At 38.9% G+C, this 27806-nt stretch overlaps 1 protein-coding gene and 1 long non-coding RNA gene across 6 annotated transcripts in view; one reads left to right on the top strand and one right to left on the bottom strand.

The window, feature by feature from the left end:
• CRPPA (CDP-L-ribitol pyrophosphorylase A) overlaps positions 1-20909 on the bottom strand; it is a 335076-nt gene extending 314167 nt beyond the window's left edge. For both annotated transcript variants that reach the window (XM_033193728.1, XM_033193727.1), the window contains exons 1-2: positions 20530-20909; positions 5009-5285 (exon numbers count right to left, since the gene is read on the bottom strand). In XM_033193728.1, coding sequence (XP_033049619.1) covers positions 5009-5285; positions 20530-20786 — 534 coding nt within the window. In that variant the 5' untranslated portion in view covers positions 20787-20909. The remainder of the gene's footprint in view (positions 1-5008; positions 5286-20529) is intronic.
• The window catches only part of LOC117073184, a 106873-nt gene continuing 99110 nt past the window's right edge, over positions 20044-27806 (top strand). For all 4 annotated transcript variants that reach the window (XR_004433150.1, XR_004433148.1, XR_004433149.1 and 1 more), the window contains exons 1-2: positions 20044-20440; positions 22474-22532. This is a non-coding gene — a long non-coding RNA (uncharacterized LOC117073184). The remainder of the gene's footprint in view (positions 20441-22473; positions 22533-27806) is intronic.

Consider the following 27806-nt stretch of genomic DNA (forward strand, 5'->3'; position numbering starts at 1 on the left):
AGGTTTCATGCTAGAGGCATGACTAATTCAATCACTGGCCACCTGGTTGAACTCAATCTTCAGCCTCCTTCCTGTCCCCAGAGGCTGAACTGGTTCAAAGCCTCTAATCACATTTCATCTTTCTAGTGACCAGCCCACTTCCTAAATCATATCTTCTCATTAGCATAAGCTCAGGTATAATCCAAGGAGCTCATAAACAACAGACTCTCCTGTTACTTCAAAAATCCCAAAGATTTAGAGTCTTCCTCCCAGGAACCTGGAATAAAGGGCAAATTCTTTATTATTCCACAGACTGAAATGCACATTTAACATGGGAATGAGGTAGTCACAGGTGATTTTAGAAAGAACAGTTAGAGGAAAAAGTAGCCAGACTGCTATGATTTATAACATAGATTAGGGGTACGGAAGGTGAGAAATATGTAAGAAGTTGATCACCAACAAGAGCATAAAATGACTAGAGGTGCTGGAGTACAAAGCTGAGGTAAGAAGGATGTACAAGTAACCTAGAAAATGCCTTCTCCCACCAGGAGCAATACTTAGGAGGTTGCTTTGCTGATGCAGTCTCATTTGAGTTATCCTATTGTTAGTGTTCTTAGAGTCAATGTAATAGTTAACCTGTTGGTCCTTCTTAAAATTATTCTCACTTACCTTTGATTTCTCCACATTCCAATTTATTTTACTCTTTCCAACATTTCCCTTATAACAAAGTCTTCATTGCCACTTCTTTATCTGACTTAATTATGCAGAAATATACAAGTCATTCTGACTTAGAAAAGATTATGGACCTCTAATTTTGGTAATATGATAGACTGGGTATCTTGAAACACCTCTTTCATTAAAAAGAAATGATAGTATAGGAGAAAATTTTACAAACAGCCTTTTAAGAGTATGTCTGGACTCAACCAATCACCTAAGAGTAAAACAACCTGATAGCTAGAAATCAGAGAAATAAGATGGCAAAGATGCTTTCAGTTAAAAAGAGGCTTTAGTTTTAACAGATGAGAAGAATGAGGACTAAGACCTTGACGGTATGCTACTTGGTTATAACTGTAATTTCCACACTAAGACCCATAAAAGGGAAAGTCTCTCATTTAGGTAGTTGGGGGCAAGGGAGGAGAGACAAGTGAAGGAAAACAGCAAGCAAAATTATCTTAGCTTGGGATCTCAAAGGGCAGGGACAGTTTTCCCTGAGAAGTTATAACAATAAAGCTTGGCTTCATGTGAGTTTAGAGTTTCATTTAACATTACCGCAGAATCTATAAAACTTCAAGCCAAGAATTAATGTAAAGTTGTTCCAAGTTAGTAAAGCCCTTGGGATCCCTGGCAGGAGGAATAAAAATCCATGCCTCAGAAACACACCCTTATCCCATGTTCACAGAACTCCTGATGATAAAGTCTTGCCAAACATGGGCTTACAATCCAAATTATAAAACAAAGGAGGAAACAAATTAGGAACAAAAGTAAACAGAAATGAAGAGTTAGTGAATTAAGCTACCAAGAAGTATATTGGCTATAGTGTATAAAGTATTATGTTCAAAGCTTAAAAGGCAAAAGAAGATAAAAAACAGAAAGGAGATTAATCATACATTATAAGGGACAAAAAGGGACTCCAAATAATTTCAAAATGTTGGTTTTAAAAGTCCTTAAACAGGATATTAGACAGAGCTAAAAAAAAAAAAATGAGAAATTGGAAACAAGTTACCTAGGATGCAGTATACAAAAACAGCAATATGAAAGAAAACTTAGGATACATGAAGACTGGATAAGAGTGTATCATACGTACAGTTTACATAAGGTGAGGGGAAAAGAGTTGGCAGGACCAGAAATGAGACAGAATCAATATTCAAATTAGATAATTATTCAGATTTTTCTAGAGTAAAAATATGAATCAACTTTCATAAAGGACAATAGATCCAAAGCAAGGGAAAAAGTCTATATAGATACATCAGAGAGACTAAACACATAGGAAAAATAAATTATCTCAAAAGCATTCAGAGAGAAAAGGCAAATTACTTTCAAAGGAATACAATTAGGTTGGTTAGACTTCCCAAAAGCAGCATAAAAGCCAGGAGTCAGTGACATAACCTAATTTCAAAACAGTGAGGTGGGTGGGAAGAATTGTAGACTTAGAATTTTATTCCCAGAAAAACTATCATCACTAATGTAAAACAGATATAACCCTGATGGAATTTTGCTCCCGATCTTATGGAAGCCATCTTGCCTCCCTGTAGGGCCTGACAATGTAATATAGGCAAAAAGTAAAACTGGGTCCTTGTGACACTTTTGAGGCTTATAACCTTAATTGCCAGTCTTAATCGTGGACATCTGAGTCTCTTGAGACATTCTCTTTACCAGTTTAAGTTTTTTTAATTAAGCAAAATGGAACATAAGTTAAAACAGAGTTATTGTTAGCATACGTAACCCACCCCTCCCTAAAGATAATCACAGTGTAGCTTGTTCAGAAAATGTGTCTGAAAGGGACCTTTAGGTAGAACCTGAAAATTAATACCTGTGAAGAAAAATAATCAGTTAAGGAGTCTGTAGAAAACTAAGATAAGAAAAGGCAATGAGTTAAAAGGAGGCGTGGAAGTCTGAACATTGTGTGACTGCGTTTATATTGTTATGATTGTAAGTCAGTACAGTGTGAGAGAACTGGCAGGACATAGTGCCTGTAGTTAACTGAGAATACTGGGACACGATCCTAATTGTTTTAAGAAAATTTAAAATAAACCAAAGAGGTTACAGGATGTCTGCAATGGACAACTACATGACTAATAGCAGACTCTTCCAGATTAGCTGAATCTAGCCTTGGGCTCTTTTACAACTTTCAAAGTTGTAGATAACCAATAGCAATGCAAAACAATTCTTACCTATAAACATGCAAATAAATTATGTCTACTGGAGTTTCAATTGACTCTCCCATGAAAAAGTCAGTTTTCTATTTTAATTCACTTCAACATACCTTTTTACTTTGTGTAAGTGTTTTTCTGGATTCAACTTCAAACCAGTTGTAACATCTGTCTGGTTCTCTCATTAATAAACTTGAAAAAATTATTAAACATGGATGTATATAAAACTCATGATTTTACCCTTTGTTTTAACACCAACAAAAACAAGGCAATATTTCTAAAAGAAACCGTATATCTGAGGTTTAAACAAGTTGTAAAGTTTTGTTCTGAACCAGCTTCTTAATCTAACCAGAAAATTACAGATTTCATTGAAATATAATTTGTTTCATTTAAGATGCATTATGTGAGTAAACCTTACAAATTATATTCCAAGAAACAATCTAATAGGTACTCCCTCAAATCTGCAAAAAGTAACTGCTATGTATTTTAATATGTTCTATTAAATCACATGTAAGACAATGATATCCTTAGCATATTAATTGGAACAAGATAAAAGGCTTGTTTTGTCTTTTAAGACATACTACCAGAAGAATCACTTTATGGACAATATCTCAGAAAAACTGTCTGCTTATTACTCAACAACAACAAAAAAAAATCACAAATGTGTGCAATTATTATAGTGAGTTTAAGTGAATTTTCCAGAAGGTAACCCAGGCAAAAAAAAAAAAAAAAAATTGTATAATATGCATTGGAATGAATGTTGGTCTACCAAATTGTATTATCATCCCTAAGAACTTTTCCAAATGTGCAAAATTTACTCAAATTCTTAAGTTGAAAATCCTTTGCTTCTTTATGCCTTCTCACCACCCTTGCAACTGATTACCTTGCCTCTACCATAATTGAACTGTCTGGAGAAGAGGAAGGAGTCAAGGGGGAAGGCACAAGAGCCAGGGGGAAAGTTTTGTGGTCATTAATGGTTCCTGTACCACAAGTTTCACTACCTTAAATACCATTTATCCTTTTGTTTAAAGGCAAATCAAAATATTTCATTTGGTCTATGAAATTCTTATACAGTTTTAAATTTAAAGTGAAATTCATGTTGCAGAAGGAAGAGATGAAGTTAGGGAAAATTTCCTATGGCAATTCAAATACACATGGGTTATTGAAGTTATAGACTGTGTTTCCTAAATAGGTTTTAAAGAGGAGAAAAAAAAAACTTCTGGGCACCCAGATGGCTAGGAAGGCTTGCCTCCTTTTGGTCCATAATCTTAAAGGAAACTATTACATAGATGTTATAATTCATCTTAAAATAATACCCTTTAAGCACTTAGTATTAATACCCTTTAAAGCACTTGGTATTCCAATAGTTAACATAATTTCCAATCCTAAAATAATCTTACAAGTATTAGTTTCTATATTTTCACAGGTCAGGAAAATGGACTCAGAAAGTTAAAAACACGACATCACTAGTAAATAAAAAGACAGATTTGGGCCTAGGTCTGTCCAACTTCATAGCCTATTTCTATTATACAATACCATGGCTTGGCAATAAATTTCACTAAGTCTCCAATTCAGACTGCAAACAAGTTTAGTATCTATCATATTTATGTAATTTTACTTGGTAATAGAAGGGAAAAAATAAACATGCTCCAAAGATTACAAGGTCTTTTGCTATCCTGTGTTTATTTTGGTGAAACAAATGGAAACAACTGTCATCTCAAGATGATTCACTTTAAGAGCTATGAAAATCTTATATAGTATATATTAGAAAACAAACCACTTCTGAAACTTTAACACAAAATTGAGTACAATGGACCATATTATACATATCTTATACTTCTGAGAGATTTCTCAGGTATTTTAAATGTAACTGCCTTTTAATTTTCATTAAAGTTTCATTCATATCTATAACTGTGATAACTTTAATACATTCTTCTCCAAATACCTCATATCACATTATGGTAGATAACTATAGCAAAAGATATGTTCCAGAACAGTCTCAATCTATAAAGTTCCTACAACCAATCACCATAACATCTATAGGTCATCATGCACATTTTAAATAATTTGACATTTAAACAGAATTGAATCAAAATTCAGCAAATGAACCACACTATAGTGTTTGTCTCTTCTATCTAGTCTCAAGTAAGAAGACTTACCCCGTGTTCCTTAGCAGCTGTGACAACTTTAAGGAGGACATCTTCCTCAACAAATGGTCTCACAGCATCATGGATAATCACTACTTCTGGCTTAGAGAGTTTAGAGTTGAGCTGATCTTCTGCCAGTGCTTTTAGTCCACTGAAAATTGACCTGTGGCGGGTCACTCCAGCTTCGACCAGTGAGATGCGTTTATGCTGATACTTCTGAATAATACTTTTCATTACTTCCATGTTCTCTCCAGTTACTGCCACAACAATGTCCTTTATCCAACATACTCTAAAAGGAAAGTATGTGTATAATTCATAAGTCAATTCTTAGACAACTAAAGTAACAGAAAATTGAATCACTAGTATTGGTATATTTACATAGGGAGATTAAAAACTGCAAGTGAATAAATCAGTTTTATGTATTTTTATTAGGTCCAGTAAAGAGGTTGATGAAAAGGAATCAGTGAGCGTTTAACACTATAGCTCTAGACAGTGTTTCATATTGTGTAGAATATCGTATATGACACAGTATATGTATATAGTATATAGTACTACCAGATGTCATTTTTTAAATTTGAATAATTAGAATATCAGATTGTATGAAAAATAGCCTATAGTAGGAATATGCTTTTAAATTTTTCCAAATACTTTTCCCTTCAATGAAACAATTCAAAGCACTTTTGAGATCCAAAAGTTGACTGTCTCTTTCAAGAATTCCACCGAGATGGCAGCCAACCACTTGAATACCAACAAAGCTGGAAAACTTGGCTAACACAAGCCTTGCTAAATATGTACCTTAAATAGGACCATCATAATTAATATTGTAGCAATAAGGTTTAAGTAAAGTGGAAAAGCTTACAATTCATGAAATATGATTGTTCTATTGAGTCATATATAAAACATAAAGCCATGTTTCTCTTCTAAAACATGCTCAAGACAGAGTCTCACTCTGTGCCCCATGCTGGAGTACAGTGGCACCATCTCAGTTCACTGCAACCTCCGCCTCCTGGGTTCAAACGATGCTCGTGCCCCAGCCTCCCAAGTAACTGGGATTACAGGCACCTGCCACCACGCCCAGCTAAAGTTTGTATTTTTTTTTCAGTAGAGACAGGGTTTCACAATGTTGCCCAGGCTAGCCTTGAACTCCTGACCTCAGGTGACCCACCCACCTCGGCCTCCCAAAGTGTTGGGATTACAGGCGTGAGCCACTGGGCCCAGCCTGTAAAACATTTTCTTAAAGAAGGACCTACTGACATACTAGACTGCAAATAGTCCACATTACTGAGTTGCTGTTGCATTCGAGTCTGGTAGACTTGTCTGGAACACCAGTGCAAATGGAGGCAAGTGTCACTGTAGACTCAACATACCACAGCCCAAAAGCCCAGACCAAGACAACTATCTCTGACCCATGATATCAATTCTGAATAAAGAATTAATTTTTAATTCTTAGCCTATGAGATCCTATACTTTTCATGCTAAAACAGTTAAGTCTTTAGAATCTTTTTAAAGACATGGAAGGGCCTGAATATTACTGCAGAAAGATGACCTTTACTAAGAAATGAAAGTGAACATTGGCCTGCTTCACTCAGTAATGTCTCCTACCTCTTGTTATTGAACAGACCCTTTTCACAACCCAAAACCCCATTCTGCCTGTAGCTAAAACAAGACTACCCTGATGAACAAAACCAAGAGCTACTTTAGAGGTGACATTGCCTTTTCATTTGAAGCCCATTTCTTTAATAAATTTTATTGAGCACCAATACATTATCAGCATCAGCTGGGCACGGTGGCTCATGCCTGTAATCCCAGCACTTTGGGAGGCTGAGGCAGGTGGATCACTTGGGATCAGGAGTTCGAGACCAGCCTGGCCAACATGATGAAACCCGACTCTACCAAAAAAACAAAAAATTACCCTGGTGTGGTGGCACGCAACTGTAATCCCAGCTACTCAAGAGGCTGAGACAGGAGAATCACTTGAACCTAGGAGGCGGAAGTTGAAATGAGCCAAGATCGTGCCACTGTACTCTACCCTGGGCAACAGAGCAGGACTCTGTCTTCAAAAAAAAAAAAAAAAAACTTATCAAGGATACAATAGAAATAAACCCTCAGAACTTACAGACACGAAACAAGAACACCAATCAACAATTGCAAGCCATGATCAACACAATGAAGAAGTCCACATTCAGGATAGCAAGTAGGCTGAGTAGCTAAACAGTTTGGAGGAGGCTTTGGGGGCATTCTACAAGGAAAGGGAGTTTGCACTGAGACACAAGGGATGGGTGGCAGGTAAGCAGGCAAAGGGGCTAGGAGAGAGGGAGAGAAGACTGGTCCAAGTAAAGGCCACAGCAAGGTCCTCATGGGCTGAGAGAAAGCGGAGCTGGAGTTCCTCGAACAAGGAGAAGGCCCCATGCAGAGCCTGGAGACGCAGGCAGGAGGTGGGCAGAATCCTAGGGGTTTTAAACTTTAATCCTAAAAAGAGGATAGACAGCCATAGAAAAGCCTTAAGCAGGTGAGTACACTCAGGCCAAAATCCAATACTCACTCATCACGTTCTAACAGGAGTTTTTGGTAAACAGAATAATGAACCCAGAAAGATGTGCACTTCCTTACTCATGAAACCTGTGACTATGTTACCTTAAATGGCAAACAGGACTTTGCAGAGGTGATAAAGGATTTTGAAATAGGGAGATGGTCCTGAATTATCTAGGTGGATCTAATGTAATCACAAGAGTCCTTATAAAGGAAAGGAGGTCACAGGAGAGTCACTGGAGAAGATGTGATGACAGAAGCAGATGTTAGACTGTTGCAGGGCCCCAAGCCAAAAAGCATGAGTGGCTTCTAGAATTTTATTTTTTGAAACAGAGTCTCTGTCACCCAGGCTGGAGTACAGTGGCGCAATCTTGGCTCACTGCAACCTCTGACTCCCAGGTTCAAGGAATTCTCCTGCCTCAGCCTCCTAAGTAACTGGGATTACAGGCACCTGCCACCACACCTGGCTAAGTTTTGTATTTTCAGTAGAGATGAGGTTTCATCATACTGGCCAGGTTGGTCTCTAACTCCTGACCTCAGGTGATCCACCCACCTCAACCTCCCAAAGTGCTGGGATTATAGGAGTGAGCCCCATCCATGGCCAGCCTCTAGAATTTAGAGAAAGGCAAGGAAATGAATACTACCCCAAATCTTCCAGAAGGAATGCAGTTTTGCCAACACCTTGACACAGCACAGTGAAACTAAATTGAGACTTCTGACCTCCAAAATTTTAAGAGAATGTGGTTTTAAGCCATTCAGTTTGTGGTAATTTTTATAGCAGCAATAGGAATCACAAGAGTATAAAGTTTACTCTGACTGCAGGGAGGAGAAAGGATTCAGCAAAGAGAGAAAGGATGCAGAGAGACCAGTTAGGAGGTGGCTGCTGTAATCTGGGCAATGCAATGATGGTCACCTGGGTACCAGGTGGAGCTGGTATATGGCGTTTTAGAGATAATCTATTCTAGAGGTAATCATCTACATGAGTCAGGAAGAAAAAGTAGCAAAATAAGACAAGTATCACATAATAATAGGCAATATAAATTAAGCACTATGTCTTAAACATTTTTTATATTTTAACGCTTGTAATCTTTACAATACCTCTACACAATCTCTCATACAAGAGACAAAAAGATCAGAATATACAAAGACGTTACTTTTTTCTATACTACCATCTTATTCTAAAAAAAATGAAGCAGTAAGAAATGTTTACCGTTTTTCAAAATACATCATTTCATTTTATTTCCTCTTCTAGAATTAGGCTCCATCATACAGACAATGTCTGCTTTGTCCACTGCCTTACACCTAACTCCTAGTGGGTGCTCAGTACATTATTTGTTGAAAATGACTCTAGTCTGTCTCATCTACTGGGGGCAGTATAACATCTTACAACACAGCATAGTCTCAAGGATTATGAAAACAAAGGAGGCTCTCATTACCCCGACTAACTACAAATATATCAATAAATCTAAGAATGAGAACAGCATTCCCTATGTACTGTGATTTGGTTGATTGTTTTGTTTCTAGGTATTTGACTCTCTGCTCTGATTTCTAGGTCCTAAGGCCCCTCTAGAGCTGAGATTACTTTCATGTTTCACACACCTTGGGAGGATTTTAATCACAATCAAAAATAATTCAATTCAGAACTCCAAAGAACAATCTGTAGTAATTTGTACAAGCAATGGAAGTGATTCTGGAATAAAACTAAACGTGGGTTGTTCTTTGTTTTGTAGTCCATTTCCTGGGCCTTTCATTGCAAATTTAGCAATTGCAGAACTTACACTGCACTCACAGTTTCAAATTAAAGTTATTAGCAAGTGGTGAGCGACAGTTCTTCAATCCCTCTTAAACGTGGGATTTCCCAAGGTTCTGCCACAGCTGTGACCCAGATGGTCATCTCTACCATAATTTACTGCACTAGCCCCTCAGTTGTTTCCTCTTACTCTTCTTATCCCAATACAATCCATTCTCACCACTTCTAGATGATCTTTCTCAAGCACAAATCTGAGGTCATCCCCTGCTGGCTCTTGGGCAAGACCCTTCAAGACCTGACCTCAGCCTACTTCATGCACATCACTTGGTCTCTTCCCTGCCCTCTTACTGTCACACCCAGTGCTCCCTGAAGAGAAGGCAATCTCTCACACTCAGGTATTTGCATGCGCTGCTTACCTCGCCTCTCAACACTGTCCCCATCCGTCTCTCTTCCCTAACTGTCCCACCTCCCTGCCGGCCCTGCCTGAGTCCTACTTACTCATCAGTTCTCAGTTCAGAGATGGCTCCCTCCAGGAAGCTTTCCCTGACAGCCATTCTGCATACAACATCCCCGCTTCTCAGTTTACAGACTGCTTATACACATAGAGTCTTAAGGACTAGACTGCACTCTGTTTATAACTTTATCTTCCTCACTAGGCTGCCAACTCATAGAAAGCAAAAACTATGTCCCAGAACTTAGCACATACTCAACTTTCAGTAACATAGTAGAAATAACACCTAAAACATATGGAATGTTTTCTAGGTACCAGGCAATCAATGTGTAGACTATTTTGCCTGCAATATCTCAATATCCATATCAGCTCTATAAAGCACATTATCATCATCTCAGCTTTACACATGAGGACACAGGCAGTAACCTGCCCATAATCACACAGCTCAGAAACTAAGGGACCAAGCTGTGACCTCCAGTCTGACTTTGGAGCCTATAACTTTAGCCTCTGTAAATAATGCATCAACGCTGTCTCTGAGAGGAAGGTAGAAAATCCAGGAGAGAAAAAATCATTTTGGATCATTGTGTCTACAGCACTTCATTTATATTAAGGTTGAAACACATAACATTCCTGCTTTTATAATCAAAAGCACTCAAGTTTATTAAAATTTCTTGTAACTCAAGCAGAAGTAGGCATTCTTTCTTGTGTTCATTTAGTCATTCAACAAACATCAATTAAGTATCAAACATTTGCCAGGCACTATACTAGATACTGGTGAATCAGTAATGAACAAAGACTGACAGAATTCCTAACTTCTCAACCACATGTCAGTAAGTATCTGTTAAATAAATAGAGAGGAGAATGCTTGAATAATTAGGCATAAAAACTGCTCTTAGATTTACAGAAAGCTACTAAAAGCATTTCATATATACTTCAGCTGTTTATTAGTGTGACATGTTCCCTTTTTAATATAGGAGTTATAAGCACGTGTTCAACTAAATCAGTAGTATTTTTAAAGGAAAGATTACAACTTGTCCTCTAAACTATTGGCCTGTTACTTTTCATAGTATATTCTACCAGAAAAAAAAAAACGGTTAAACTTTTAATCAGGTTGCTGCTTTTTAAAGAAAATTTGCATTGACTTAAAATGTTAAAATATGATGAAGAATTAAGAGGAAGATAGGATAATACTTGACATAAAGTAGTCATTCAAATATCTATTCAATGAATTAACTCCCAATTTTACTAGATTGCCTTAAAATAACTCAAATTCTCCATTCCATCAGAGAGAAAACAGCCAAAGTAGATGCAAATAATTACAAACAGACACTTATGGCCTTACACTATTTCAAACAATTGTATGAGACTCCAAACAGAAAATGGCATTTTAAACCAATATTTCCCAAACTGCCAATTTCGGGTCCCATTCGAGTGTCATAAAATCAGTTTATAGTAAGTTTTAGACCAACATTGTTGGGTAAATGAAATGGAAATAGAACAGAAAAATTAAAATGCATAGCACAGAGATAGGTTGTCTTCAAGAATTTTCTTTCAAATGTGTTTGAGTGTATAAGTAAATAAGTGTTTGTCACTGAGCCATGAGGCAAAAATGTAATTCTTTTAACAGGTCACAAAAAAAGTTTGGAAAACACTGTTTTAGAACACTCTTCAGAGATAGCAGGCTTATAAAGCTATTTTGGTCAGCAACCAAGCATACACCTAGTACTTGCAAGTCTTTATAAGTACTGTTTGTATTTCTAAGGATTTATTCACATTCTTTTCTAGTTATAGAATTAAAAGTCTTTTACAGTATTAAAATTTAATAATGTAAAATCACGGGACTGAAAAAGACCTTAAGTACCTCACACAGTGCCTACCAATCAAATATTTGCTGAATAAAGAGATATAGTTTACCTCTTAACTGAGGACAAGTCCACACCAAACCCTTAGCAGCCTAATTCTGTGAAGTTCTCCTGAATATTTCCTTTATAGCACATTCCATAGGCAAATAGGAACTTAGCCTTAAGCTCGATTACACCTACAGACATTGAGGAAGAAACATAATAACTCAAAAGTTATTTTCTCTTGGAATAACAAATATTGCTTACAAGAATACTCGGCCCAGACAGTTTTAACAGATCAGTTGGGAACAGAACATTTTAACAAATGCTTTATGAAACAGATGGGAAAGATCAGTCCCTGTTAACACCTCTGAAAGCCCTCTCATCCAGTCTGCAGAGTTTGGCTGCAAGGGGACAGTGGCAGCTGCTGCTCATTTCCATGGCAGCCTTCACGGAAACTTGGCCTCTGGATTGTACTGTGGACATAATTCATAGATCTCTATTTCTCCATACCAACCCTGACGTTTTAGCAGCAAACTATTGAATTGGCATGATGGGGCTGGCTCTTGGATTACCTTTGCAATGTCAAGCCTTCCTACTATGGCCCATGAGGGCTGCCAGTTGTCAGGCCTCAGCCTACCTGCCTTAGTCTTATCACTTATTTTTAAGGTGTTCCATGGGGTCTTTTGGAAATGTGAAACTGACCTCTAATCATCTGATCTATACAAAATACAAGTCCCATGACTCAGACTTGACCGTTTTATTAAGGAAGCCTTGAGACAAAATTTTAAGTCAAATTCATCTAACCACGCAACTAAAAGCATTCCTTTCTCATTCTGAACCTCTAATACAGTTAATCACTAAGAGCTATCAACACTAGCTCCGAAATATTTCTCCTGTCTTCTCTACTCCATTCCTGTTATCTCAGCCTAATTCAAGTGATCAACATTGTTCATCTGGACTAACATTTATATCTCTACTTGTATATCTTGTTCAACAGAATTTGCTGTGGTTTTCCAAAATCTAGGACAGAATATGCAAAAGTACACAAGAAAACAAACTGAATAAATGAAGAAAAGTTTGAAAAACTAAGCTAATATACTGGAACACACACTATGGAGTCTTAAACAATAATGAAACATAGACTTTCATTGATTTCCAACCCCAATCTCAACCTGAAGATTTAGTCTCCATAATATAAACACAGACAGAGCTACAAAACTGATTTTTCTCTCCAAAATTTACCTGGAGTTGTCTGACTCAAGGAGACTAATTCACTCTAGCCAAACTGAAAAGATTCTGAAACATGAATCAGTGCCAATAGATTAACACACAATGATACACACGACTATCATAAGGTCTAGAATACTTTCTAATCAGTGGAACAGCACATTTTCCTATAGATTTATAGGGGAGGCCGAATCATAACAAACTTTGGAAGCATGAAACCTTCTAAATGAAAAAGTTACCTTAAGCATTGTCCTCCATCTAAGAGTTCAAAAACCTCATGAACTATGATGAAAGCCCTGCCAGACCTTGTTCAACTCCACTGTCAGGAATTCCCACCCTCTACCCAACTCATCACCAAGTCTGAATAAGCATGGCTGAAGTTTGCCTTTCTTACTCCCTTTCGTTGTAGTTGTCATCTTAGTCTATTTTTCAGCTATTTCAGGTTGACCACTCCCAACCCCAACACACACACACACACATATACATACATACATACACACACACACACACACACACACACCATGATGCTTTCCTTATATATTTAAACCAGAAATTAGATTACTGGCAGGAATTTTTGCCTCCTACAACAGATCCAGGGAATACATTTTTTAAAACAGTAAAATCTAGATACATGAATTTATAAATTGTGAGTGAATGTTACGGTTTAATTGTCAGAGAGTTTATGCCCCTGCCAACACCACCACTGTCATCTGATTTCTTGGAGCAATATATCCTTATAGAAACTCAGGTCACAAAGCAATAGTTACCTAAGTGATTAGTACCCCAATCTCAGTTTCTTGTTAGTAAAAGGTGAAAACGAAGATTCCCTTTAGTTTATAACCTGGGGTTCAATAATTATATTTCAGTTCAGTTAAAAAGCCAAAACAACTTTCTAAATCCTAGAAACATTTTTAATCAACTTCTGAAAGGGTCTAGTTCCCAGCATAAAGTAGAAATGAGTTGTTATGTGATCCTTCCTAGTAATATCCATATGCACAATTCTGGACTACCATTCTTTAAGATTGGAGTATATTAACCTATACACACATCCATATATACTAATATGTATGTCTACACATGTACATGATGCTTAATCATAATATACAAATATATCCACAAACAACAATCTTGATATATTAAATACTTAGCTGTAAATCTCTATTTTCTCAGAGCCTTTAGCCAACATGCCTCAGATACTGGTGGGTTCAGAGGTACTTTTTAATCTCATTTAATCTGATAAGTAGTTTTCTAAGCAGTTTCAATGGCACAAAGTAGAACTTGACTAAACTAAAAAACTTTTCTGATTTTGTCAAAAGGAAAATGGACAAGCAATCTGAAGTTCCAGTCAATTCACAAAATAGATTTCTTTCAATGACTCCTCTAACTCCTTGATTTTAGAAGAATAACTACTTTAATATATGGCATGTCTGAAATGTTGAAGACTTCCTTGAGTCATCTACCTTAGGCACTAAGGATCTCATTGTATCAAAATGTAGTCTCTCTTAATTCCCCCATTGCCATAGAGCACCTAACTCAAGTCATTAGTTGTGCTAATTCTCAGCCAGAGAATAAGCCTCAGTATCTGTTAAAGATCCGGGAGTTTTACTCTTCCTTTTTAAGGATTCAATCAAGTGTCCCCTTTTCAGTGTTCTACCCCACCTTCAGAGATACCCTGTGCCTCTGATGCCTATACTCTTTCAAGGTCGTGTAACTTTAATCATCTTACCTCCTGAGAAGTTCTACCTGAACTGAAGTTCTACCTGAAGGCTTATGTTTTAGCTTTCCTGGGTTCATTAAATCTGATTAGGTTACCACCATGCGGAATTTATTAGTACTTCTTATCTGCTGCGCTTCCTCTCATTCATTCTCGCTTCTATAGGTATACATTTTTAGCTACTTTAGGTGGGTCAAGGAAGTAGTGGAAACAAATGTATGTGTAAGTGGCAGTCTTTAACTAGAGGCAAGACTGGTCATGTTTCTTCACAATTCCCTATCCCAATTTAGGAATTTGGGGCCAAAGTTCAGAAGTTTCTCCCTTTTCTTTTGTAGTCCCCAATTAGATTTTGTTCAAAATTCCAAAAGACAAATCAACCCATAAGTTATTTTCAACGGCAGTTTGAATTTCTTAGGTGAGATATTAAAAAAGTACTCACAATTTCTCAACCCTCTATTAGTGAGATAGCAAAAGTTTGGGCAAAGAAAATCCTTACTTATGAGGGGCAAATAAAAAGAATTTTGAAGTCAAATTCAGGGCATCAATTTCAAACTATACTATAAGGCTACAGTAACCCAAACAGCACAGTACTGGTTCACAATAGACACAGCCCAATGGAACAGAACAGAGAACTCAGAAACAAAGTTGACAAAAATAGGTAATTTGGGGGAAAAGGCCTCCCTATTCCATAAATGTTGGTAGGATAGCTGGCTAACCATATCCAGAGGAATAAAACTGGACCCCTATACCTCTCACCATACACAAAAATTAACTCAAGATAGATTAAAGATTTAAATGGAAGACCTCAAACTATAAGAGTCCTAGAAGAAAACCTTGGGAACACCATTCTGGGGATCAGCCTTGGGAAAGAATTTCTAAGTCCTCAAAAGCAACTGCAACAAAAACAAAAATTGACAACTGAAAGCAAATTAAACTAAGCAGCTTCTGCACAGCAGCCAGGTGCGGTGACTCACACTTGTAATCCCAGCACTCTGGGAGGCCGAAGCAGGTGGGTTACCTGAGCTCAGGAGCTCAAGACCAGCCTGACCAGCCTGGCCAACATGCGAAACCCCATTTCTACAAAACATACCAAAAAAATTATCTGGGCATGGTGGCACATGACTGTAGTCCCAGTTACTTGAGGGCCTGAAGTGGGAGGACTGCTTGAGCCCAGGAGGTTGAGGCTGCAGTGAGCTGAAATCCTGCCACTGCACTCCAGCCTGGGTAACACAGTGAGACCCTATCTCCAAAAAAACAAAAGAGCTTCTGCACAGCAAAAGAAACTATCCGAGTCAACAGGCCTTTGCTTGAGAGTGCAAAAACTAATATCCAGAATCTACAAGGAACTTTAAACAATTGAACCAGCAAAAAACAAATACCCACATTAAAAATGCACAAATGAAACGAACAAACACTTCTCAAAAGACAACATACAAGTATCCAATAAACAAAAAATTGTTCCACATCACTAGTCAGAAATGCAAATCAAAACCACAATGAGATACCATCTCACACCAGTCAGGATGACTATTAAGAAAAAGTCAAGGCCGGGCGCGGTGGCTCAAGCCTGTAATCCCAGCACTTTGGGAGGCCGAGGCGGGCGGATCACGAGGTCAGGAGATCGAGACCATCCTGGCTAACACGGTGAAACCCCGTCTCTACTAAAAATACAAAAAATTAGCCAGGCATGGTGGTGGGCGCCTGTAGTCCCAGCTACTTGGGAGGCTGAGACAGGAGAATGTCGTGAACCTGGGAGGCGGAGCTTGAAGGGAGCCGAAATCGCGCTACTGCACTCCAGCCTGGGAGACAGCACGAGACTCCGTCGCAAAAAAAAAAAAAAAAAAAAAAAAAAGAAAAAGTCAAAAAAACAGATGCTGGCAAGGATGCAGAGAAAAGGGGAACATGTATACAGTGTTACTGGGAAAGTCAATTAGTTCAGCCACTATGGAAAGAAGTTTGGAGATTTCTCAAAGAACTGAAAACAGAACTACCATTCAACCCAGCAATCTCATTAGTGAGTATATATCCAAAAGAGAACAAATACTTCTACCAAAAAGATGCATGCACCATGGTCATCACAGTGCTATTCACAATAGCAAACACAGGGAATCAACCTAGGTGCCCATCAATGGTGGACTGGATAAAGACAATATGGTATGTATACACTATGGAATACTATGTAGCCATAAAAAGAACAAAATCAAGTTCTTTGCAGCAACATGATTGCAGCTGGGGGTCATTATTCTAGGCAAATTAACAGAGGAACAGAAAACCAAATACCACCAGTTCTCACAAGATGGAGCTAAACAATGGGTACTCATGGACATAAAGATGTCAATATCACACACCAGGGCCTATGGTGGGGAGGGGGAGGGGGGAGGGATGGCATTAGGAATTATACCTGATGTAAATGACGAGTTGATGGGTGCTGACGAGTTGATGGGTACAGCACACCAACATGGTACATGTATACATATGTAACAAACCTGCACGTTGTACACATATACCCTAGAACTTAAAAGTATGAAAAAAAAAAAAGATGTCAACAACAGACACTGGGGGTTATTCAAGGGAGGAGGGAGGGGGCAAAGGTGAAAAACTATTCAGTACTACACTCATTAGGTGACTGATGAGATCAGCCATTCTCTAAACTTCAGCATCACACAATATATCCAGGTAATAAATATATACACACACCCTCTGAATCTGAAATAGAAGTTATAAAAAAAACAAATTTGGGGCATCACATACAGCTCTTGAAAAACAAGAAATGACATTCTCTCAGAATAACCTAGATGACTGACAGTAGTGACACCCATTATTTTTCTTATTTGGGACAATGAGAACTGTAGTTTCTCTTTAATAAGTAAAAAGCATGCATAATTTCTCAACAGAGCAAAAAAGTAGTCTTATAAGGCATTTTATACTTCCATGTCCTTTTCCTTATTTGAATTTGTATAAATTATCTTTTTTAATGAAGTGACTGAAGACTTTTGGCACCATACCCTAAGAAAACTATCAATGTTTTCTTACGTAGGGCTGATCTTTTACAGAAGGAGATAGGGGCTTTCACTTGGCAAATGGTCAAGCAGCACCCACACACTGCTATAAAGCAACCTTTCCAAGGACTTCCTAGGATATACCCAAAATATAATCATGTTCCATAAGTTCTTCAGACATAATAGTGATAAAAATGAGCCATGAAATATTTCAAAATGAAAATTTTGATGAGTTACTATTGCTATTAGGATTTTGTGACTGCTGTTATCAATTAAGTAAAAATGGAAGACAAGCGTTTTATTTTCCATAAACAAGGCCTTTCCAAACGTTTTTTTCCCTTAAAAGTGAGTATTAGTCTGTTTTCACACTGCTACAAAGAACTGCCCAAGATTGAGTTATTTATAAAGGAAAGAGGTTTAATTGACTCACAGTTCAGCATGGCTGGGGAGGCCTCAGGAAACTTACAAGCATGGTAGAAGGTGAAGTGAAAAGAAGGTGTCTTCTTCACAAGGCGGCAGGAAGAATGAACACAGAAGGAACTACCAAACACTTATAAAACTACCAGATCTCATGAGAACTCAATGGGGGAAACCAGTCCCATGATTCAATTACCTCCACCTGATCTCTGCCTCATGATTCAATTACCTCCACCTGATCTCTGCCCTGTGATTCAATTACCTCCACCTGATCTCTTCCTTAACACGCAGGATTACGGGGATTAAAATTCAAGATGAGATTTTTGGGTGGGGACACAGCCAAACCATATCAGTGAGATTTTAAGTGTCCACCTATCTTAGGCTGCCTCAGAAGATGACAAAAAATTCAAGTTAATGCAAAAGTTTTCTCCATAGGAGAAAAGTTTAGTGTAAAAGTGACTATAATCCCCTATAGCTAATTACCAAGCAGATAAAGATCCTGCTGGCCAAGAACCATTGTGTCCCATAGAAATGCCTGCATATATGAGCTATGTTGTCACCATGTTCATGGCACTGGAATATTATAGGTAAGTGGTTCATGAAATGGTTTCAGGGACCCCTCCCCCTATTACCCAGAGAAATGGAATATTGCAACTGGAATCATTTCAAAATTTGAGTTTCAGATGTAATCTTTGGGAAGATTACATAAATCGGCGATTATGGCTCTTTACACTTCCATTTTTCAAACTCCAATATTCAGAAAGTAAAATAGTCATATGAGAACCTGAAACCGCCTTTGTGAAAATTATAACTGAAGAAACTAGGACAGTGAAAGATCAGTCCTAACTGACTCCATCTTGCTTCTAACCATTAAGCTGCCCTTGTTCATACCTTGGTGTAGGCCGAACTAACCTTGGGAAGGAATTTAGTTTATGGTTTGACTCAAACAAAATTGATAATAGCCCTTTCCCGAAAAGACCCCCTTCTTGCCTGGGGACCAGTCTGCCTTCATTGGACTAACAAATTAGTTACAAGATTAGAAATTACAGTTTAGGGATCAAGCAGCCTCTGGCTGCAAGAGTCTGAACCTCTCCAAATTGCTCCTGGGGATAACATCAGTATTGTAAAACCTAAGGTCAGTGGTTGAGATATTTTACAGACCCTTCTCTCTCCATGAATCAGCTGACACCACCCAGATCAGTAATGTGTCTCAACCAGTTCTGCCATCCCACCCAGGAACAGAAGACACTAAGAAAACCTCACTTGGACCCCCTATGCTTCCATCTCCAAGCTGACCAATTAGCACTCCCCACTTCCCGAGTCTCTAACCGCCAAATTATCTTTAAAAACTTCGATCCCGAAATGCTCGATTTGATAATAATTTTGAGTAATAATTTTTTGACTAATAATTTGAGACTGATTTGAGTAACAATAAAACTCCAATCTCCCGCACAGCCAACTCTGCGTGAATTACTCTTTCTCACTGCAATTCCCCTGTCTTGATAAATCGGGTCTGTCTAGGCAGGGGCAAGGCGAACCCGTGGGGTGGTTACAAAACAACTTGAACCTTTTGGCTTTTGAAGCATATGTGAAGGTTTGCGTGGGGCTCCTTACTGGAGAACGTGCCACTTCCCTTGGACTAGAATCTCACTAGCTCGGTTTTCAAAACCTCCTGCAAAGGCTGTGTATGCTAAAGGATGACATCTATCTTGAAATGCAAACGGTTCGCATCAGTTCAAGGCTTCACAAACTACCATAGCTCCCCACTGGCTTCAGAAAAGTTCAAAACTATGTGGATATTTGTAATACCGCTGCTTAGCAAAACTATGTGGATATTTGTAATGCCGCTGCTTCCCACCCCTGCTCCCCCGCCCCAAGCTCCACCTCATTACTCAGGGCTAAAAACAAAGGAAGTTAATATTATACCCCTCCATTTCACTTCCTCAGCTCCTCACTACTGTTCCCCTAATCCTCCCTATCCCATTCCCTCTGTCTCCTTCATTTCCTCAGCTAGTTAACTTCAATGCCTTTTCTAAGATAAAGGGGGTATGACCTCAAATTCAGGATTAATGCCCTTTCCACCATTGAAAGGTTATTAAATTCTGCTCCTCTCCCCTCCTGCAGCACCCAGTAATTAGAGCAGTCTGTCTCACAGAGGGTGCTTGGTAAATGAATGAAAAAAACCAACACACACCCTGGAAACAGGTGTGCACGTACAACTCAATCCACGCATGCGCGGAGGCAGAGCCCCAGGACCGCGAGACTTTCCGCAGAGCTTCTCCTTAGGCCCCACAGCTAGAACTCCAAATTGCCTAGTCCCAAGCCGTGCACTCTCTAATCCGGCGCCACACGCCGGGCCTTCCCCACCACCTGATCTGCTTGAGAACGTAAAGAGTTCTGTGGGGCCGCTGCAGCTTTCGTGCCCATCTGTCTCCAGAGCTTCCCATCTCTGGAATGCGGGAGGGAACAGAGCTCTAGCCTGAATAACTGAGCCCGGCCCGGCAGTTCCCGAGGTGAAAGTGCCAGCGCTAGAGCAGCGGCAGGGCGGGGAGCGGGAGGCCGGGCCCCAAGGAACCGCGGGGCGAGCCCGGCTACGTATTACCTTTCCAGGGCCTGTAGGGTGTAGCTGATGAGCGGTCTCTCCAGGATGGGGCAGAATTGCTTCGGGGTGGGGACACCCATCCTCTCCCCGCACCCCCCGGCAGGCAACACGGCTGCCACGGCGAGCGAGTGGCCCCCGGGCTCGGTCCGGGCCGCGCTCTGCAGGGAGGCGGAAGCCGCGTGGTCTGCGCCGCGTTGGCCACTCAAGCAAGGACCCGGCTCCGCGGGCCCGAAACTGCCAGGAGGCCCGGGCTCCATAGCTGCTGGCGGAGCGGCAAACCACGCTAGCGCCGGGCCGATGCGACCCCGCGCTGCTCCCACCCTCGGCCGGGGTCGCGGGGTGAAGGGCAGACCACGGAGAGGGACGCGGAGCGCGCAAGCAGAAGGCGCCCCCCTGAGCCGCCGGAGCCTCGCTGTTGCTGCCCCGCAGGGGACGATCCCGACAGCCGCGGCAGCAGCTGAGGCTACCGATCTGCCCTCGCGGCGCGGCTGCGGCTGCGGCCTCCGCACCCGGGCCCAGCGCCTCTGGGAGGGCTGACTTTTCCTCTCTGCGCTTCCCCCGGACAGGCCCAGCTGTCGCCGCAAGTGGAAGTGTCAGCATGCCCTACATATCTAAAGATCGCAGATACTTAAGGGCCATGAGTATGCAGGAGAGGTCAGGCCTCTGTCCCATTCCTCCCTGCTTTAAAATGTTGGAAGAGATTGGGATTCAAATCACGGGATGGGACGTAGGGTGCGTATGCACCTCGATTATCTGAATTTCATTAAGCTCCGGAGGCTTCCTGGTTCCACCTGGGGTAAAGACAGATGGATTAGCAACTGTTATTGTGGCACATCAATAATTCAAACTGTGGTGGCTCTCAAACTTGTCTGCAAGTTGGAACCACCTGGGGAGCGTGTCCTGACACGCTCAGAGATTGGGATTTAATTGGTCTAATGTGCACCGGGCTTTGGAATGTTTTTAAAGATCCTCGGGTGATTCTGATGAGCAGGCACATTTTGGAACCATAGGGCCAAAGCGATACTAATTGCTGAACAATTGATACACCTTATGTCATTTAGTCCCCAGGAGAACTCAACTTTTGTCATTTCCCTTTTTACAAAGGGGAAAAGAAGTTAAATGGTTAATTTCTGTAAGATTGCACAACTAATGGCAGAGCAGCCTTAAGGCCCTCCTATAGAAGTAGGCCAAAGTTGAAGAATTCCAGGCCTAAAGCATATCTTACCTTATTTAGTACTCTTGTTGCTGGTGAGGTTTACCATGAAAGTATAATGAAGAATTTGGAGGAGATACTATTGTATTAGTCCCTGGAATGTAAACTCCATGAAAGGAGCAACATTTTTCTTTTGGCTTGGGTTGTGTGTGTGTTCCCAGCTCCTGGAATGTAACAGAAGCTTAATATTTATTGAATGAATTGCTGATTAAATAGATTAATGCTCATTAAAGTGTATAATCATCAGTAATTCAGTCTTAATCCAGTGGTTTATGATTCATAAGAAATAGTCTTTTTAAACACTGGAAATGTTATCAAGTTATAGTATTTATTACAATTTTTATTTTTACCCATTTTCTCAGTTGAGAGCATACAAAATGATGTTTTTTGCTTTTTTCTTTTTGTTTAGTCTTATTGAAGGCATTCTATCACTTTTGTTACTTTTATTATAATTAGCATTTAGGTCCTGTGCTAGTTGAGGTTTGTTAGACTAATAACTCTTAACTGAAAAGTGGTTGCCATAATATACTTCCTTGTCATTTTTATTGCTATTGTTCCTTTCTAACTTGATCTCGAGGTCTCTCTCTTAAGAGTGGCCATAAGCCAGAACAGTCACTCTTCAGGAGAGCTCTGGCCCAGAGAGGAAAGCTAGGTTCTGGTGTGCAGGTCAGATGCCAGAGGAGGCAGCACACAAAACACGTAAAATAACAGGTGCATTTTATTACTTACAGATTCACCAGAGAATAAGCCTGATGGGAAGTCTGGAGATAACAGGACACCCAACCAGTAGGTGGGGAGCAAGAGAGAGGACTTGTGGGGCTATGTTAAGGTCCAAAAGGCTTTATCCCTTAGGCTTTCCAGAGGGGGTTGTGGATTGACTAAAGAAAACAACAGCAAAGGGGGAACTTGACTGTGGTGTCGACCATTGGGTTTTATCATGGTTAGCAGCTGCGGGATGTGTTGGGTTTTTGGTCATGGAATGAGGAAAAAATGTTCTGTATCACAGGGAGGGGAAGTTTTAAGTAAGCCACAGGTGACGTGATACAACTGGGTTTCAAACAGCTTATATCAGACCTAAAAATGAATGCCCAGGCAGCAACTATATTAAACAAGTTTGGCACATTACTTGACTTCATAGCACCACTACCACACCTGTATCAAGCATTTAAATGTTTGTTGACTAACTGGGTGGATGAATGAATGAGTCTATGAGAGCAGGAAGGCAAATCAAGTTAGTATTTCTATTAATATTGATCTTTAAACCTCCCTTTTTAATCTAAAGGTGTAGTTGTTATAAAGGTATTCTTCCTTTACTTAACCTTGAGCAAAGAAAAGTAGAGTAATAAAGCTCTTGTTATACTAATTGCTATAGAATAATTTTATATAATTAAACATTGACAAATTTTAACTAGAATCTTATTTAGTTTTGTTCTTAGAGCAGATATATCAATTTAGATCTTACATGAATCCTTAGATCCTTATATCTTACATACTGTATATTAACAATGTCTAGCAGACTAACTTGTAGGGAAAAAAGGGCAGATTATAGTATTCATTCATATATACAGTATGAAGCAACATTTTTCTCTGTGTCCTTTTTATATAAATATAATTAGTTCCATGTTATGCATACTTTGGGGTAACAGATGTAGCTTCCTTGTTACTTAATACCAAGTTATAGCAGCCACATTATGAGAATATCTCTCTACATCAGGCATGTGAAAGTACATATCCTGAAAAGTGAAATCCTCTGGGATCCATTGGTAATAACCATTCTAAGATATCACTTGAAGAGTTTAGGAAACATAAACCCCAACTGAATCATGAAGCAGAGCATGTAGAGTTGGAAGTTCTTGGAGTCGTTTCTGTTTTGAGCTTCCAGGTAGGCAAAATAATGACTCTCCAAAGATGCCCATGTTCCTATCTCCAGAACACATGAATAAGTTACCTTACACTGCTAAAGAGACATTGCAGATGTGATTAAGTGAAAGATCTCAAGATGGAGGGGAGTAGCCTGGATTATCCAGGTGGGCCCTATGTAATCTCTGGCATCCTTAGAGAGGGAAGTATGAGGATGGAAGCAGCTATCGGAGTGCAGACAGGGGTGGGAATGTAGGCAACTTCTAGAAGCTGGAAGAGGCAAAGAAACAAGTTTTCCTCTTAGAGCCTGCAGAAGAATATAGCCCTGCCACCCCATTTTCAGATTTCTGATATCCAGAACTGTAAGATAATATACTTGAGTTGTTTTAAGCTGCTGAATCTGTGGTAATTTGTTATAGCAGCGAGAGGAAACTAATAACAGGATTCACATTGAGGAAGATTCTCATTTGGACTATAATCTCCAAATGAAGTTATACGTAGTTAGAAATGCAGTAATATGATTGAAAAAATAAGGCACTGTTCATTCAACTTTATGTCGCATTACTGGACCCCCAGTATTGACTTTTAAAATAAATCCTTTGTCTTATGAATTTAAAAATGTATTATAAATTTTTAAAGTATAACTTTGTTAAATGTATACCACAATTTCATAAGCTGGCTTTGGCATGCCTTTAATTTTTTAAAGTAGTCTCTTTCTAAGAGTAGTTTTAGGTTCACAGCAAAATTGAGAGAAAGGTACAAAAATTTCCCATAACTCCCTGCCCCACACATGCATAGCCTCCCACATTGTTAACATCTCCCACCAGAGTGGTACATTGGTTACAACTGATGAACCTACAGTGACACATCATTATAACCCACAGTCCCTAGTTTACATTAGAGTTCACACTTGGTGTTGTACATTCATTCTATAGGTTTGATAAATTTACAGTGATGTGTATCCACCATTACAGTATCATGCAGAGTTATTTCACTGCCCTAAAGTCATCTATCCTCTGCCTATTCATGCCTTCCTCTCCCCTAATCCCCGCCCAATCCCTTGCATCCACTTATCTTTTTACTGCCTCCATGCTTTTGCCTTTCCCAGAACATCATATAGTTGGAACCATACAGTATTCTTTTCAGACTGGCTTCTTTCATTTAGTAATATGCATTTAACTTTTCTCCATATCTTTTCATGGCTTGACAGCTTCTGTCTCTTTAGCACTGATGTATTTTATTTTATTTTTTTGCCAGATGTACCATGATGTATTTATTCATTCACCTACTGAAAGACATCTTGGTTGCTCCAAGGTTTGGCAATTATAACTAAGCTGTAATAAACATCTCTGTGCAGGGTTTTTTTAAATTTTATTTTAAGTTCTGGGGTACATGTGCAGGATATGCAGGTTTGTTACAAAGGTAAACATGTGCCATGGTGGTTTACTGTACCTATCAACCCTTCACCTAGGTATTAAACCCAGCATGCATTAGCTGTTTTTCCTAATATTCTCCCTTCCCACTCCCCACCTCCCTACAGGTCCCGGTGTGGTTCCACTCCCGTGTTCTCATTATTCAGCTCCCACTTATAAGTAAGAACATGCAGTGTTTGGTTTTCTGTTCCTCTGTGCAGGTTTTTATGTGTACTAAAATTTTCAATTCCTTTGGATAAATACCAAGGAGAAAGATTGCTGAATTGTATGGGCAAAAGTATGGTTAGTTTTGTAAGAAACGGCCAAACTGTCCTGCAAAGTGGCTGTACCATTTTGCGTTCCCACCAACAATGAATCAGAGTTTCTATTGCTTCACATCCTCACCAGCATTTGGTGTGTCAGTGTTCTGGCTGTTGGCCATTCTAACAGGTGTGCAGTGGTATCTCAGTGTTGATTTAATTTGTATTTATTTGATGACATATGATGTTGAGCATTGTTCATACGTGTATTTGCCATGTGTATCGTATTTGATGAGGTGTCAGAGTCTTTGACCCACTTTTTAGTTGGGTCATTTGTGTTTTTATTGTTCAACAGTTTTGAGAGTTCTTTGTTTATTTTGAAGAATAGTTTTTTCTCTGGTATTTCTTTGGCAAATATTTTCTCCCAGTCTGTGGCTTGTCTTTTTATTCTCAACAGTGTCTTTTGCAGAGCAGAAATGTTTAATGATAATGAAGTCCAGCTTATCAATTGTTTTTCACGGGTCATGTCTTTGGTGGTGCTTTTAAAAAAATCATCACCTAGATTTTCTCCTATGCTATCTCTTAGGAGTTTTATAGTTTTGTGGGTTTTTTAGGTCAGTGATTCATTTAGGTCTGTGAGTTTTGAGTTAATTTTGTAAAGGGTATAAGGTTTGTCTAGATTCTTTGTTGTTTTTCCACGTAGATATGCAGTTGTTGCAGCAACATTTGTTGAAAAGACTATCTTTGCTTCATTTTATTGCCTTTGCTTCTTTGTCAAAGATCAGTTGACTATATTTACTTGAGTCTAATTCTGGTTTCTTTATAATGTTCCATTGATTCATTTGTACGTCCTTTCGTCAATACCACAGTCCTGATTACTGTAGCTTTTTATATGTCTTGAGGTCGAGTAGTGTCTGTCTTCCAACTTTGTTCTTCAGTATCGTGTTGGCTATTCTGGGTCTCTTGCCTCTCCATATAAACTTTAAAATCAATTTATCAATATCCACAAAATAACTTGCTGGTATTTTGATTGGGATTGCACTGAATTTATAGATGAATTTTGGAAGAACTGACATCTTGACAATATTGAGTCTTCCTACTCACAAACATGGAACATCTTTACTTAGTTCTTTTGTGATGTCTTTCATCAGTTTTGTACTTTTTCTCATATGGATCTTGTACATATTGTCTTCAATTTATACCTAAGGATTTCATTGGGGGTTAATGTAAATAATATTGTGTTTTTAATTTCAAATTCCACTTGTTCATTACTGGTATATAGAAAATGATTGACTTTTTTGTATTAACCTTGGATCCTACAGCACTACTATAATCACTTATTAGTTCCTGACATTGTCTTTACTTTTTAATATGCACAGAAGTGCACATTAAATGAAAGTGGCACTCATCTTTATATCTGAAATACCTAAAACTTACTTTTTTGTTTGTTTGTCTTTACATGTTAGTATACCTCTCTGGAATACTTGTCTTGGAGATTTCTTTTATTAGAAAATTTTAGTTTCCAGTGAGTAAATTTTTTTTAGTATTAATGCAAATGTAATTAGCACTACCAGTCATACCCCTCCTCCCCAGCTACACTTATTGTTTTAGTACCCTTTCTAGAGATTAGTTGGGGTGTTTCTCATCAGTGCTAATGAGCAGCTTAATGGTTCATCCTTTAACTCCATTGAAATCAGAGCCAGAAGTAGTAAATTAACATTCTACCATGGGGCATCCCCATCATTTCTGGCAGCCTATGAATTCTAATTTCTGTTTTGCTATTGTGTATCTTATGTAAATGGTACGGTCTATTAACCTCTGACCTTTAACTCATTTTTATACATAAGAACGGTGACACTCAGAATTGAGGTCTCTCTGCAGATAATGCAGACTAAACAATACCACATGACAACATCATTATCTTTCATTTTCATAATATTTCTTGCAAAGTTATTGTCAATTGTCTCTACCATCCACTGTGCTTTTCCTGTATAACTAAAAAGGGAAGCAATGGTGAATATTTAGGCTTAGGACGGAATTAATAATACTAAAGTTTAACTTTTCATAAGAAGCACCTGGAATAATGGTTTCTATGTAGTATTTTTGTATATTTTATACAATATAATTTACATAGTATGTATTATATAATAATCTTAGAAAATATATTCCTGGCATCTACTGACAGAAATTTCGATTAAATGCCTCCAGAGTAGGCCCAGGAATCTGATTTTTGATACACCTCCACAGGTGATTCCAATGTAGTTGTGAGCCAGACTGAAATAAACAGTGAATTTAAAAGAATTATACCCCAACTCACTTTATGTTCAATACATTTAATTTCAGTACCCAAAGCAAAATGCATGTAATATATTAAAATACCATATAAAAAATGCGTAAGATAGCACTTACGCATTTTTTATATGGTATTTTAATATATTACATGCATTACGAGGTGGCAGGCACCTGTAGTCCCAGCTACTCGGGAGGCTGAGGCAGGAGAATGGCATAAACCCGGGAGGCAGAGCTTGCAGT

This window comes from Trachypithecus francoisi, unplaced genomic scaffold, assembly GCF_009764315.1.
Source record: "Trachypithecus francoisi isolate TF-2019V2 unplaced genomic scaffold, Tfra_2.0 Lachesis_group4, whole genome shotgun sequence".
Lineage (NCBI taxonomy): Eukaryota > Metazoa > Chordata > Mammalia > Primates > Cercopithecidae > Trachypithecus > Trachypithecus francoisi.